The sequence below is a fragment of the Ambystoma mexicanum genome, chromosome 11 (genome assembly GCF_040938575.1).
Source record: "Ambystoma mexicanum isolate Mex_15411 chromosome 11, UKY_AmexF1_1, whole genome shotgun sequence".
In the NCBI taxonomy this organism is placed as follows: domain Eukaryota; kingdom Metazoa; phylum Chordata; class Amphibia; order Caudata; family Ambystomatidae; genus Ambystoma; species Ambystoma mexicanum.
Genome location: NC_090934.1, coordinates 818980735 through 818996481, shown reverse-complemented (window position 1 = coordinate 818996481; position 15747 = coordinate 818980735). Strand labels below are relative to the sequence as shown.

The window sequence follows — 15747 nt, the reverse complement described above, 5'->3', positions numbered from 1 at the left end:
AAAATACGGTGCAAGAACAGTTCCGAAGTGTTGGTTATGCTTGTTATTGTGTGGGGAACCAAACGATTGTCCAATATGGCTACCCATGAGAAAGTTGGTTTAACCAATCGTGTTCAAGAGTGATGTATTAAGAAAAAAAAACATCTCAAAGTCTTAAAAATCAGGCTGCATACCAGGGAACCAATAGTTGCACGCATTCTGAACTGATTTCTTTCCATTTCTGAATATAAATGTAACCTTTTTTTAGTACTTCTGTATACATTCTAATATTGTTCTGGCTACATTTTTGTGTATTGCTCTGCTGAAACAACATCACTCCAGTTTTTGTAATAATGTCTATGTGAAACATTTCCATTGATTATCTCCTTTTTACATAGTTAAACCAAGTTATTTTAATCTAGAATTCCCAATTAATACTTGCTTCAGTCATGATGTCTAGATTTATTAATGTAGATTGGGTAATATGAGTATAAGATTTGTTTAGTAAATGTTATACTTTTAACGAGCCAGAGGTGATCATAGGAATTTGGAAACTCAAGGAAACCGATCCTTAACGCTGTGGCATTAGACATATTCAAGGACCTTGGATTAGCCATGTTTTTTTCTTATAATTGTGTCTATTCATTTTGTCTTTTGGTTTATCATTTAAATGTTTTCTTCATCCACAGGATCATTTTTCCCGTCCAGATTTCACAGTTGCCACTAGAATCAATATTGCGTTTCACATTGTACGGCATCTTAAATCCGAATAGTAGTGGCTCTCCAGACTCTAATAAGCAGAGAAGGGGACCAGAGATCTTGGGCCAGGTTTCCTTGCCTCTCTTTGATTATAGACGGTAAGTCGTTCGTTGGATTATGCCTTTGATAAAGAGAAAAACTAAGTGATAATAATTGTCCGATAGAAAGACAATAACCATTTATGATACATATATCAAAATGAGGTGATAGATACAACTATATTTTTATGCATATTATCGACTTTTGAGCGTCCTGTGAGTGCCTAAATGAACCTTCCACCACCCACACACACTCCTAAGCCTAAGCATTACTGCAGAGTCACAACACTTTGATGGAGTTTGGCTAGACATTAGGGTATTTTCAGAATCTGCCTACATGGTTGATTTTGAAAAATCCATTTTACTGCCTTTCAATCCATATATTCACTTCAAAAGCAATAGTTTGTTACCTCACAAACTTGTGCTAAGGGTTAGTTTATTTTTCCACCCAATTTGTAGTGTGGTTTCCCTTAGTTGCTTCACCCACTTTTTATAACCTGAGGGGCGTGCTGCCTAACTGTCCTTCTATACAGGAACCTTTACACACCTGTGCTTCTCAGAGCTTTCAATTTCAAGTCCATCAGTCTTCTTTCCCATTTCTTAGACATCCAGTCATTAACAATTACTAACATGCCCTAAATATTAAAAAAGCTTAGAGTGCAACACAAGTCCAGAAGCAAGCTACTGAACCCCATTCAGTTTTCCCAAGGTTTCCATGAGGAATTTAAGATTAACCATGCCAGAGAGATTCAGGATACCCAGACGTCAGGCACTGCCACAATCAAGTAATCACAGTGAAACATTGACAACCTTTAGTGTCTGTTTCAGGGCTGCAGGCACAGCTGAGCTTTAGCCTGACTGGTATGAGTGCATCTGGTTTTCATCTACAAGTGACAATTGAACCTAAAAAGCAACATACACTTCAATTAAGTTATTTGAAAAGACAAATTGGTGTTTGTAGGAGAGTTTGCAGAATCATTATTGGTTTAGAATTCTGAGAGACCATCCCCAGTGGATCTGCAGTTGAACCAAACTCTCACTAGTAAAGTGACTGAGCAGTAAGGTGTAGACTCAAGGGGGTAGGATACTAGTGTGAAGTACAGATCACTTAACCAATGGTTGTCAAGCAGTAGATTTTCCACACCATTAAGAACCAATCAAAATGTACTTATAACAAATAGCTAAAATCAGAAAACTACAAGGTTAGTCAAAACAACAACATCGGTATCAAGTTGGGACGCCAACCACACTTAAGATTAAAGCAGTTATTAAACACAGTACACTTTGGTATAGGCCAACATTGGGGGAGGGGTGTTGAACTATATCACAAGTGTTTTTTTTTTTTACATCTTTCTTTATTGATTATAACAGATACAAATAACTTATACATACAAGGAAATTAATACAGTTATACAAACTGTAAGCTTTTAACATAACACCACAAATTAGTCAAAACTGCAGAGATATAATGTAAAAAATTGATGTAGCTCCCACAACACACAGACGAATGGACAAGACAAAAGACTACAACAGAAAAGAAAAAAAAAAAATATATATATATATTAACATTATCAATCCATTAAACAACTTATTCATCGCAACCATCACTATGCACTCCACTACCATATAAATCAACAAAGGACTTCCATAGGGACCTATAGTTCTTCTCTTTATCCTGCTTTAGAAACATAACCAATTCATATTCAGATAAAACAATCACATCATTAATCCATTCTTCAACTATTGGTTTCTTCCTGGATTTCCACACATTCAAAATCTGTTTTACAGCTATCACTATAACCTTATCTATCCAAGCCCCACACAAGCGAGCCTTCAAACGGCGCCCACTTTTTGCTAATAACAAAACTTGAAATGGTTTCCTTGGAAATGAGATTCATTCATCACACAACATAAATTTAATTCCCATCTCCCTTTCAATCTGTTCCAAGACTCCATCACTTGATTACCCTCTTACATAAGTTTTAGAAAAGTAGATACATTACATATAGACAAGCTAAACATGTTCCAACCCGCCGGCTCCTTCTCTAAAGGTATAGACAAAATATTGAATACCTGGTTCACTAAATTCACTAATTCCTTATAGCTAATCCTCTCTCTTCCACTTAAATGAAACCATTGCTGAAGCTCCTGAAAGGACAACCAATGCCCATCCCGCAATAAATCGCCTTATGACAATATACCTTTCGATACCCAGCTTCGGCAGTATAAGTCTGTTACCCATTTGTAAAGCAGAATTATACCAAATTGACAAATTAAGATTCATAAAAACATTTCCATCAAAATGAAGTATCCACCATGACATTAAGTCCTTAGTCACCTTAATAGTCGGCAACTTAGTAGACCTTTTAGGCAATCTCCCCATTGAAAAAATATTCCCCAAACGGAATGGTAACAAAGCCTCCCTTTCAATAGTTAACCAAACCGGTACTTCCTTCAACTGTACATTTGCATATACAACTGCTTTCTTCAAAATAAAACCCCTGTAATACTTTCCCAGATCCGGATATCCAAAACCTCCTTCCTTAGTACTCCGTAGCAAAATGTATTTTGGAATCTTAGGAGCCTTTTTCTCACCCCAAAGAAAATCTTGAAAAACCCAATCAAGATCTTTAAGCAATTATTTTGAAAAATTTAGAGGGATCGATTGCATGACATACAGAATCTTCGGTAGAAGTGACATTTTGATGGTATTCAGTTTTGGCCAAATCCCTAAATCTAATCTTGACCACCTCCTGATATCTCTTCGAAGGGTATCCAACAACTTACTTACATTAAACTGAACAGTTTTCTGCATATCCTTGATCAGAAAAATCCCCAAATATTTCACATACACTTCAGACCACCTGTAGTTCCATCCTACAAAATCCCCTCTTCTAACTGCAGTTGAAAGTGGGAACACCTCTGTTTTTTCCCAGTTCATTTTGTAACCTGACTATCTGCCCACACTTGCAAGTACCTCCTTAAGAACCAAGCTACTCTTTTCAGGATTAGAGAGTACCACTACATATCATCTGCATAAGAAAGTACTTTCGCTTCCTTTGTCCGAAAATTTAAACAACATATTCTCTGTTCATGCCTTATCAACGCTACTAAGGGTTCCAATGCAATGTTAAATAAAAAAGGGGTCAAAGGACATCCCTGTCGCGTACCTCTGCTGAGTTCAAAAGATTCAGACATCATATTATTAACCCAAACACACCCCAATGCAGAACTCTGAAGACAGCGAATCACTCCTCTATACCTATTTCCAAATCCCATTTTTCCCATAGTAAAATCTAGAAAGTTCCAATTCACTCTGTCAAACGCTTTTTCAGCATCCATGAAGACCAAGGCAGCATCAACACATTTATCACTATAAAGGCTTATTATGTCAATCAATGTTCTTATGTTATCATCCCCAGATCTACCTTTCATGAATCCTACTTGAGACTCATGAATGATACTCCCAATACAACTACTTAACCTATTTGCCAATATTTTAGTAAAATGTTTAACATCCACATTTAACAAGAAAATTGGTCTATATTTCTTACATTCTTTGCTATCCCTTCCCTCTTTCGGTATCACAGTAATCATAGCCTCAGGCATTGATCTACATAGACCCTCTCCCCTTAAAAAAGAGTTAAACAATTCGCACCACACTGGAGCCAAAAAAGTGTCAAATTTCTTATAGAATTCAATGGGTAAGCCATCCAAACCTGGAGATTTCCCTAGTTGTAATTGCCAAATAGCCAGTAGGACCTCACCAACTCCAATATCTGCATCTAACATAACAGAATCATTTGATGTCAACACATTAATAGGTGTATTTTCAAAAGTATTTTCCAAATCTTGTCTCGCTATGGATTCTTCCTCTGTATACAATTTTTTTGTAATAATTTCTAAAACCTGAACAAATATCAATATTTTTCCACATCAACTGTTCATTCGTATCCCGTATTCATTGAACAAATGCCCCTCCCTGTATACCTCTTAACCTATTCGCCAACAACCTACCACTTCTTTCACCAGTTTCCCAATATTTTTGTTACGTAAAGAAAAGACCCCGCTCCGCCATCAAATTATTTGCATTTGCCAGCTTTTCCCGAGTTTGATTCATCAGACCTGTCCTTTACTCTCCCATGCTGGGCATATTTCTGCTGTAATTCTGACAACTTCAATTCCAATTCATTTACTTCTTTCATAGATTTCTTCCGAAGACAAAAAGTCCAGTTAATCATAGTTCCCCTAATAGATGCCTTAAAGCTATCCCATACAACCCCTTTTCCAGCAGAACCTTCATTAAGTTAAAAAAGTATTAATGTGTTACAACAGATCAATCACTACCTCTTTCTCTTCTAATATAACCGTTTTCAATCTCCACTTCCTATAAGGCGAGGTTATTGCATCCATCTGCAAACAAATATCCACCAGTGCATGATCAGAAATGTCCCTCTCCCTAATGTTAACATCTATCGTTTTGTCCAATAATGTCTTAGTAATTAAAAAATAATCCAACCTGGAGAAAGAATCAAGCACCGGGGAGAAAAATGTAAATTCTTTGTCATACGGATGCAATTCTCTCCAAATATCAATCAACTCAAATTTCTCAAGGAAAACATTAAACTCCCTACATACCTTCGTGTTAGTATACCTACACAAGCTGACTCTATTAAGTGTGCAATCACGAACACAATTGAAATCACCCCATAAAATGATCATCTCACCATGCATGTCTTTCAAAAGTTCCGAAACAACATCAAAGAAACCTGAACTAGGTGCACATGGACCATAAACACAACCCAAAGTGATCACTTTCCCTCCATAAGTTATATTAGCAAAAATCATGCAACCCTCTCCATCCATTACTACTTTTTCTACTTTATACAGCAATCCCTTCCTCAATAAAATACTCACACCCCTTGAATTTGCAGAGTAACAGTTTGATAGATCCTTGTTATATTCAGATGTATTTAGCCAGTCTAGTTTCATAAAGTAAATGCGTTTCTTGTAAGAAAACAATATCAGCCTTGGACCTCCACAGTCGTGCCATAACTTTCCTACTCTTCTTAAGGCATCTCACACCTCTCACATTCCACGTTACCACCATCAGATTATTTATCCCCATCTCGACAGTCTACTATACCCCGTTGTATCAAGAACCATCAAATGCACGTGGCAGAAAAATTCAAAAACCAACCCATACAAACAACACATAGACGAATACACACAACACAAATCCACAAGACACAACAACGAAACCGAGAGCAAACAGTAACTAATGAAAACCCGAGGAATCCCTCCAGGTATCACTAAATTCCAAACTACACTGAACAAAAGACATTCCAACCCCATCCACGCAAGTTTGCACCTGTCATTAAAGTAATTCCATATTAAATTCCTTAGTCTCCCTATCATTTAGGGTTAAATCCACTTATAACATTACATTCAGTTACCCACAATATTGCCTCATCTAAATATATATAAAACTACATTTAATAACTAAATCTAATAATTCTCATATCTCACAACGTTATTGATATTTTATTTCTATTGCGCTCGTACACAAGTGTTTCAGAGCGCGACAACGCAAGGGAGGGGAACAGGGGAGAACAAAACAGCGATTTTACTAGGCCCAGTGACATTGAGAATGCGCAAGTGCATGGAAGAGGGGGAGGGGTAAAGTGCATGGAAGGGGAGAAGTGGAAAGTGCGAAGCAGAGGAGAAACAGATAAATAACAATTAAATAAATAATAAAGGAAACAAACAGTGGTAGTGCAGCCAGCAGTTTGCAAGTGGTAGGTTTAAGGCAGTAGACGGGGTAGGTCTGATAAGTGCAGGAAGAAAAAGGGGGGGGCTGTATGGGTACAGATACAGACCCCAGTGCAAGGGGTGGCTCGGAAGGCAGTGCGGGAGGGTGGCAGGGTGAGCAGGTACCTGGGCCTGGAGGGCAGAGGGTGGCCAGGTGCACGTGCCAAGAGAGAACAGATCAACAGGGGAGAGGGGGAGCGAAGGCAGAAGAAAAGAGGAAGGTCTTGAGGTGCTTCCAGAACCAGAGATGGTTCTCCTCAAGTTTTAGAGTGGCAAGGAGGCTGTTCCAGAGGGAGGCCCCAGCCGAAGACAGAGATCTACCCCAGCTCATTTCTTTGAAAAACGACTGACCCTGAGGGAGTTGGAGGTAGAAGAGCGAAGAGCTCGAAAGGGGAGGTATTTGCGGAGGGATAGCTGAAGGTATTTTGGACCCGGGCCCCAGAAAGCCCTGTGGACAATGCAGAGGGTTTTGAATTTAATCCTTGCATCCACTGGGAGCCAATGGAGAGATTTCAGAGCTGGAGAGATACGATCCCAGGGCTTGAGGCCAAGGACAAGTCTCGCAGTCCTGTTCTGGATTAGTTGCAGAGGGCGGAGAGTAGAGGCAGGTAGATTTAGAAAGAGGCTTTTACAATAGTCCAAGCTAGAGAGAACCAGAGCTTGGGATACCATGAGATTCTGGGGGAAGGAGAGGAAAGGCAGAGTACCTCTGAGGAGGTGCAGAAGGAAATTTGACTTTTTAGTGACCTCAGAGATGTGGGCGGAGAAGGAAAGGGTAGAGTCAAAGATAACCCTGAGGTACTTAGTCTCGCAGGTGGGGGTAGGAGGAGGGCCAAGGGATGCCCGCCAGAGAGTGAGGGGAAAGGTTGGTGAAGGTGGGCCGATGAGGAGGATCTCCGTCTTGCTGGCATTCAGACAAAGATCATTGGCGGCACACCAATCTTGAATGGCAGTTAGGCAATCAGAGATGAGAGAGGGAGTGGAGGTGGCAGAGGGCAGCCTGAAAATGAGTTGAGTGTCGTCAGCGTAGCACTGGCAATTTGAGCAGAAAGTGGCAATGCAGTGGGCGAGAGTTGCCAGGAATTGGTTGAAAAGCCAGGGCAAGAGGTTAGAACCCTGGGGAACACCACAGGTAGAGAGGAAGATAGATGAAAGGAAGGAACCAAGTTGGACCTGGGAGGGTCGATCTGAGAGGAAAGAGGTCAGCCAGGCCAGAGCCTGATCAGTGTTACCCAGGTTTTCACGGAGACGGTTGAACAGGATGGTATGGTTGACCGCGTCAAAGGCCGAAGAGAGATCGAGGAGGATGAGGACAGAGGGAATGTTAGAGTCAAGGTTGGAGAGCAGATCTTCACGGATGTTCAAGAGAGCAGTTTCCGTGCTTCTGGCAGCTCTGAAGCCAGACTGGTGGTCATGGAGACAGCCAACAGAATTGGAATGTAGGTTAAGCTGAGAGATGGCCAACTTTTCCAGGAGTTTGCCCAGACGGGGAGTAATGGAAATTGGGCGATAGTTAGCTGGACAAGAAGGATCAGCTGTCGGTTTCTTGAGAAGAGGATACACAAAGGAGTGCTTCAGAGGGGAAGGATCCTGAGGCAAAGGAGTGGTTGCAAAAAGCAGCAAGGGACGGAGCGATGGTGTCAATGTGGTCCTTGATGGTTTTAGAGGAACAGGGATCAACCTGTTTTGACAAGGCTTTCATAGATCGGACTTGTCTAGCGACCTCGTCGGGGGAGAAAAGATGAAAGGATGAGAAGGATGGTGGGGGGGGTGGTTAAAGGAGGGTCAGCAAGCACAGATGGAGAGGGGAGAGGAGGGGTGTGAGTGGAGAGGGTGGACAGGATGTCCTGGGTTTTTTAAATGAAGTGAGAGGCAAGGGCATTGCAAAGAGCCTGGGAGGCAACAGGAGGGGTAGAGACTGCAGCAGGGTTGGCCAGCTCCTTGCAGATTTTAAAGAGTTTGGCCGAGTTGTTGGATGCCGCAGAGAAACGAGCTTGAATGTAGACTCTCTTCTTGGTGAGGACATAGAGTTGGTATTGCCTTTGTAGTAGGCGACAGGCCTGTTTGTCAGAGGATGAACAGGAAGACCTCCATTTCCTCTCAGCTGCCCTACACTTACGTTTAAGTGTAGCTAGGTCAGAGTCATACCAGAAATTGCACTTGGCTTTGGACTTCAAACGGATCCTCATGACAGGGGCAAGAGCATCAAGCATATCAGAAATTGAAGAGTAGAGCAGAGACAGGGCTGTGTCAGGATGTGAGACATCCAGAGGTGGGGGGGGGAGTGGCGGCAAAGCCTCAACTGACACACGCTTCATGGGCTGGATGTCCGAGAAGGTAGGTGGCAGTGTTGGGGTAGGCTTGGCTTGGGGGGAAGAGAGGAAGAGATGAGATGAGATGAGAGGAGAGGAGGGAGTGATCACTCCAGGAGAGAGGAGTGGTCAGAGGGTTGGAGAGGGGGAGGTCAGAGGAGATCAAGACATTGAGTGTGTGACCTGCAGAGTGAGTTGGGCCAGAGGGGAGGATGGACAGGGAGAGGGAGTCGCAGAGGTCACGGAAGAGTACAGAGGAGGAGCAAGGAGAGTCTAAATGTATATTGAGTTCACCGAGGAGTTGTTGTTGAGTGGTAGAGGCCAGGAGGGAGGAGGAGTGTTCTGCCCACTCAGAGAGAAATGAGGTGATTTGACCAGGAGGCCAGTAGATGGTAACCACAGTAAGAGAATGGGTAGGCGAGAGAGAAAGCCTACAGACAAGGCATTCAAAAGAGGAGTAGGTCTGAGTGGGAATGATAGAGGCAGGAATCCACTCAGGAAAGATCAGGGCTACCCTCCCTCCCCCCACCGGACGGGGAGGATCTGGGTGCTGAGAGGATCTTGTAGCCATCATGGTGGAGAGTGTCAAAGCTCATGACAGAGCTGGCCGTGAACCATGTCTCAGTAAGACCAAAGACATCAAGGTCTAGTTCTTCAAGGAGGTAGGAGGTGGCAGATGTCAGAGGAGTGTTTGACAGCACAGCGAGAGTTGAGAGTGGCAATATGAAGAAGGTTGCCAGCCTTAAAGACCTTCTGGGGAGGGGTACAGATCAGAGGTACGCCCTGTGGAGGAGAAAGGGCCCTAGGAGGGGCAGAGGAGGAGAAGGAGAAGGAGGAGGAGGAGAGAGTGGGCAAGGTAGCCAAGGGGGGAGAGGAGGGGAAAGCAGGAGATGAGGACCTTGGACCATGACAGTGCCATTTACGTAGACATTAATGATGACTTTAGAGGAGTCGAAGGAAGCCATGAGAACTTCCCAGTGATTGCCACCATTGATGGGAGAGGAGGATATAGGGCAAAGGAGAGGAGCAGGTAGGGCAGAGCACAGAGACCATATGAGGAGTCCATAGATCTGGCGAAGGAACGACAAAGAGGATGTCGGTGAGGGTATGTCTGGTAGAAGCATTGGAGTAGGTGTCGGCGATAGGAAGAGCAGGGTTAGAGGCCAATATATCCTTTTTGAACTTCTTCCTACCAGGCTTGGTGAGAAGGGAAGGATAGACAATGGAGAAGCAGTTGGAAAAGATAGGAGAAACAGAAAGCGCCATTGGGGTGGAAGCGAGGAGAGGATGGAGATACTTGGGGGGGGGGGGGGGGGGAACGGGCTAAGGCAGGTAGGTGTTGGACAAAGAGAGTGGTGAGGTCACTGGGCTGGCAAGTTACAAAGAAGAAACCGTATACAAGCAAAATACAGAGAATTTCGCAATGGGCAGCAAGATTTTACTCTTTAGCACAAAGCAAAAACAGCAAAATGTGACTTTTTAGCACAAAGCAAAAACAGCAAGATTTGACTTTTTAGCGTTAACCATAATAACCCATATTACCTATTCTAATAACCTTAAAAAAAAAATGCTAATGTAATGCATGACCACCAATATACAGAATGCAATTTTAACCCAACCACCCAACTGCAAGAGCAAATCAACCCCCCAACAGTGACCTAAATCACAACATAAAATGATATCATAACCCAATCAAACTCCACCTCCTTCATATCAGAAGTGAATATCTCCAATGAGATATCATCGTATAAATCTACAAACCCATCACAATATATACATACTTGGCACGCAAGGTTTAGCAATCAACTATGCTAATAGAAACTATTCAGCCATACGTCTTCCTCACCACCGATGCATTGTAAAGTCACTGGGCCTCATTACACGGACGGCGGTAACCATGGCGCTATTAGCGCCATGGTTGCCGCCGGTATTTTACCGATTCCGCCTTGGTGAATGGGGGAATTACCGCCCCATTCCAATGTTGGCGGGGCAGTAATTCCCCATTCACCAAGACACTTCCCCATTCCCATTTGAGCCCCCATAGGGCTCAATGGGAATGGGGAAGGAGCAAATAACGGTACCGCTACTAGCAGTACCGTTATTTGCCCTGAAGTCCCTCAGCGGGTCCCTTCCTTAACGTGTGGTCTGGCCACATGTTAAGGACGGGACCCACTGAGGGACCTCGTAGTATGCCGCTAAGGGATTACCGCCACCGCTGCCCTTACCGGTGCCGGTAATCCCTTAGCGCCATCCGTGTAATGAGGCCCACAGTATCCAAAACATAAACAAAACAAATAAATCGGACAACTCAACAATTTCCCCACAATTGTAAGAGCCGTTACAATACAATTAAATCCCTAATCGCATTAGCGCCTTTGAATGGTATGTTAGGTATACTCTATTGGGATCTAATAAACTATCCAATCCCTAAATCACTGCGCAGTTTATTGAAGAACTTGGTATGCAAGTCCATATACACTTCCAGTTGTGAATCATTCTAGATGACATTAACTGAATTTGCAATTTCATCAACAACAAATTATGGCATGGATTAATCACACATTTGTACTATAATAAAACTCCAACATTTCACATAAAGTCCAAAACCCTAGTCTAGTCACATTCGCAGTGCACAATACTTAGAACAAACTAAACATAATGGAATGCACTCTATGCACTACCAATATTTCCCAACAACCAAGCCATGCTAAAGCTTGGGAAATGCATGGTGCTCTCCTTTGCCTCTTGCAGACCTATACCACTCGTCTCCAGAGAATAAGGAACGAGAAATGGCTTATCTGTCTTTTTCTTAGCCTATCCCAATATCTGGGCCAGATCAGACCTTTGCCCTGTTCAAGGTGTATTAATTTTATGCTGGGCAAAAGAATAAAGTAAGATGACAGGACTATTGATGTGCCATCTTTTGTAGGTGTGCCCCATTGCATACAATCGTTCATTTAGGTTATAGGCATACAGGGTGAGGCAGTTTTACGACCCTGCGATCTTCAGGGCGACCTTCATCCAGTGATAGCATCACCAGAAAGTAGCACATCAGTGTGCCCTATTTAATCTGTGTGGGGTTGGGGGGGGAGCACCATGTAAGTCTTATAATCTATTCCAGTTGACCAACACAAGGCAAAACTAAGAAGTGTGGTGAATCCTATGGATCCACTGAAAACCTGCCTAATGTCTCCTCCCAGTGGCCAGGAGGTGGTGTACTGCAGGGGGATCACCTGGTAGGCGACAAGGCCCCGGTGGTGAGGAGATCCCATGGGGTGAGACACAGTATTTGTCCTTTAAAAGGGAGAACCTTTTTCAGTTGCCAATGCAGGTAATTGCCTATTGTCATGATGTATCCAAACCACATATGTATTATGTGGTTATTGGCACAATTGACATAGATCCTGAACAGTTCCTAAAACCAGAAAGACCATTCAAGGCACTTAAGGATTCAAATTCTCTTTACTCCCAGCGGTATGATGGAAGAGAATTTGAAAATGCTGCCTTAAATAAACGGTCTTCCTCCTTAATAATGACATCTGATGGTTCATCCCTTAATACATTTAAGGGGAATAAATCTACCTTTAAAAATAAGAAGCTGCTTACGAACGCTAATTTTGTTGTTGAGGACAACAGGTCCCATAATCCCACGAGTAAGAGAGCTGAAGATACAGGCTGCAGTAGTGGTGGGGCAGTTAAGTCTAATAGCCTGCACCTGAGGGAAGCTTCGATGCTTAAAAGGCCCCTTAAGGTGCAGGCAATAGAAAAGAGCTGGAACTGTGGCTGGAGTTGAAATCCATTGAAATCCATTTGGGAGGAAAAAAGGAAAAAATAAATGCAATTTCAATTTTGAAAAATCTTGGGAATACCCAAGAATTCTCTCCTGATGAGCCTCTATAGAAAAGGGGTGAAACACGTGTAGAGAGGGAAAGAGAGAGAAAAATAAGTATGTAAGAGACACAATTCTTTATTTTGAAAACTCAAATGTGTGGAAGAACTATTATTTGAAACAAAAGTTTGAAAGCATGAATATTAACTTGGTAGAGAAAGCAATTTGGAAATCTCAAAAAGCCCAGTTGGCGCAAAAAGAATATACTGTTTCAAAGCGCCCACCCGGCAGGGAGGGAGCGAGGGTGGGAAATACATTACAACACCATAATTAAGAGCAGAGGGGGAAGATGGAGAGGGACGAACCTACTATGCTTTGTGAGTATTCAGAGAGTGCAAATGCAGAAAGGAAGAGGGAAAAGTGGGTAAGTGCTGCAGAGTCCGAACTCGTGGGTGAGCCATAGACATGCTAGGAATGTTGAGTGCTACACGGCCTGGCCCGCGGGAGGTGCAAGTGTGAGTCTTAAGTGCGGAGGGCGTGCAGATGCAAAGTGTTGTGGGTAGACAGGAGCTGGGTAGAATTGGTGTGGGAGGTCAAGGCCCTTAAAATGCATAAGGGCCAAGGACACCGAGTCAGCAACTGTGGGATTAGCAGAGGAGACAAGGAGGAGGAAAAGAGGAAAGTCTTAAGAAGTTTCTAAAATTTGAGAAGATCCTGCTCTAGGCGCAGGGGGAGGGTGAGGCTATTCCAAATGAGGGAGCCCACAGAGGAAAGTGAGAAACCCTCTGCCCTCTGTTTAGCAAAACACATTACACACAAAGAGTTGGTGCTAGAAGAGCGAAGTGGTCTAGAGGAGATAGAGTTGATGATAGTGTGGTCCCTGGGCCCAGACAGCCTTGTGGATGATGCAGAGGGATTTGAATTTGATCCGTGCAGCAATCGAGAGCCAGTGAAGACATTTTAGTGCAGGAGAGATTCAGTCCCTGGACTTAAGGCCAAGAATAAGTCTTGCTGTCCTATTCTGTATAAACTGAAGGGTCGCAGACTGGAAGAAGGAAGATTCTGGAGGAAGCTGTTAAGGTAGTCAAGTCTAGAGGGAACCAGAGTTTGAGTAACATTGAGACTCTGAGGGAAAGTGAGAAAAGGTAAAATTCTTTTGAGAAGGAAAAGCTTATAGTTGGACTTCTTGAGGGAGGAAGGAGAGAGAAGAGTTTAAGATGATTCCAAGGTTTCTGGCTTCATTTGACTGTGCAGGGTGAGCGCCCAAGGAGGAAGGCCAGAGTGAGGAGGAGAAGGAGGAGGGAGCAGGGGTCCCAATGGGAAGGATCTCAGTTTTACAAGCGCTGCGGCAGAGATCATTGGAGGCGCACCAGGACTCGATGGCAATCTGTAAGACAGATAACAACAAGCATTGCCCAAGTCAAAGAAATGTAGTTGGAATAAAAAGGGAAAACAGCTTTCTTGGATATAGAAACATGAATAAAAGACATTATCAAAAGTTGCCAAGTGTGATAGTGAAAACTCAAAGTTGGCAGGGAAGTGGCCCTCCTTATGAAGAGTGGAAAGGAGAGAGGAAAATAACATGCAGTATATGTGGCCAATTAAATAGGGGAGCAAACCGCTCCAATGGATGTTGCATACTTATTGAAGAAGTTGTGAATCTTCTTGTTGAAAGTCAGACTTAACTGATGTTTTGAACTAACCCACACCACACAGAGTACTTCTAGTAGTGTTATGAGATTGATCCTGGCAGCCGAGTTTACCAGGAACGGGATTGTTAGTGATAGTCCTCGCAGGTAAGTGAACCAGGAAGAAGACATTGAAGTACTATAGTGTGGTAAAAGGTTGTGGTAGAAAGAAAGGGGCAAGGCCACTGAAATGTTTGATGAAATATGGTGAAGCCATCCTGACTAAAACATTGTTGTGTATAAGGAAGAAGAGTACAGTACTTATCTTTCTCAAGAGAAGAAAATGTCATTTGAAATATTGGTATCCGGTCATTGCATCGAATACAAAGCATCGACAGACCATGACATTGAAATAAATTAATTGGAAAAAAAACATTGAATGCATTTTTTTCAATGGTAAAGGGTCTAGTTTAGTAAAGTGTTTTAATGGTTCAAAAAGGGGGCCTTAGGGGGTGGACCCCCCCCTAAAAAATGCATTCAATGGTCTTTTTTAGATGCTTTTTTGTAAATGGTATGGTTGTCGATGCAATCACTAGGAACCATCTGAAGTAATGCCCCGCCATTCTTTCAGATGCTGACAAAGTCTGCCTCCCACCGGGGTCTTTTGAGTCAAGGCCTCAGAGTTGTTAAGCGGCGGCTGAGGGTAAAACTGCTGCTGCTTGGGCAGGCTTAGCACCTCTGAGGGAGAGGGAATCTTCTCTGACCTCTTTGACTGTCTTGTCCTCTTCCAATTGAGTAGAACCGAAATGACTTACCCCTCCAAGATGATGAACCGAGTAGGGGTGTTGAGGCTGTCTAATGGCGGCGCTAAGGGATTTAGCCGCCGCTTTCGAGGTCTGCAGCTTTTCCAAACTCTCATCAGCCTTGCTGCCAAACAGCCTAGAGCCGTCAAAAGGCATATTGAGGAGTCTAGATGGCACATCTGGTGCAAATCCGGACTTCCTCAACCATGCAAATCTGTGCAACAGTGCGCTAGTTGCCATCGATCTGCTGATGCTGTCTGCAGCATCCAGACCTGACTGGAGGCATTCACCCATTGTCTCCTTACCATCTTTGATGATAGCCAGTAAGCCGTCTTTCTTCACCTTCCGGGATTTGGTCAGCCGCCATAGCTACGCAGTTCCACAGGGTAAATGTAAATCTTGACAAGGTACAAGTTGCGTTAGTGTACTTTAACGTCATACTACCAGCAGTAAATATTCTTCGCGCCCAGGCATCCACTCTCTGATCATCTCTGTCAGGAGGGATAGAGGGGTATGCCGATTGCATAGCAGATGTAGCAGCTTGAACCACTAAACGTTCTGGTGTTGGATGTTTTGTCAAGTACTCTG

At 43.1% G+C, this 15747-nt stretch overlaps 1 protein-coding gene across 1 annotated transcript in view; it reads left to right on the top strand.

The window, feature by feature from the left end:
* Nucleotides 1-15747, top strand: part of PIK3C2A (phosphatidylinositol-4-phosphate 3-kinase catalytic subunit type 2 alpha) — a 2027647-nt gene that overhangs the window by 731245 nt on the left and 1280655 nt on the right. The window contains exon 13 of the mRNA XM_069623772.1: nt 669-836. Coding sequence (XP_069479873.1) covers nt 669-836 — 168 coding nt within the window. The remainder of the gene's footprint in view (nt 1-668; nt 837-15747) is intronic.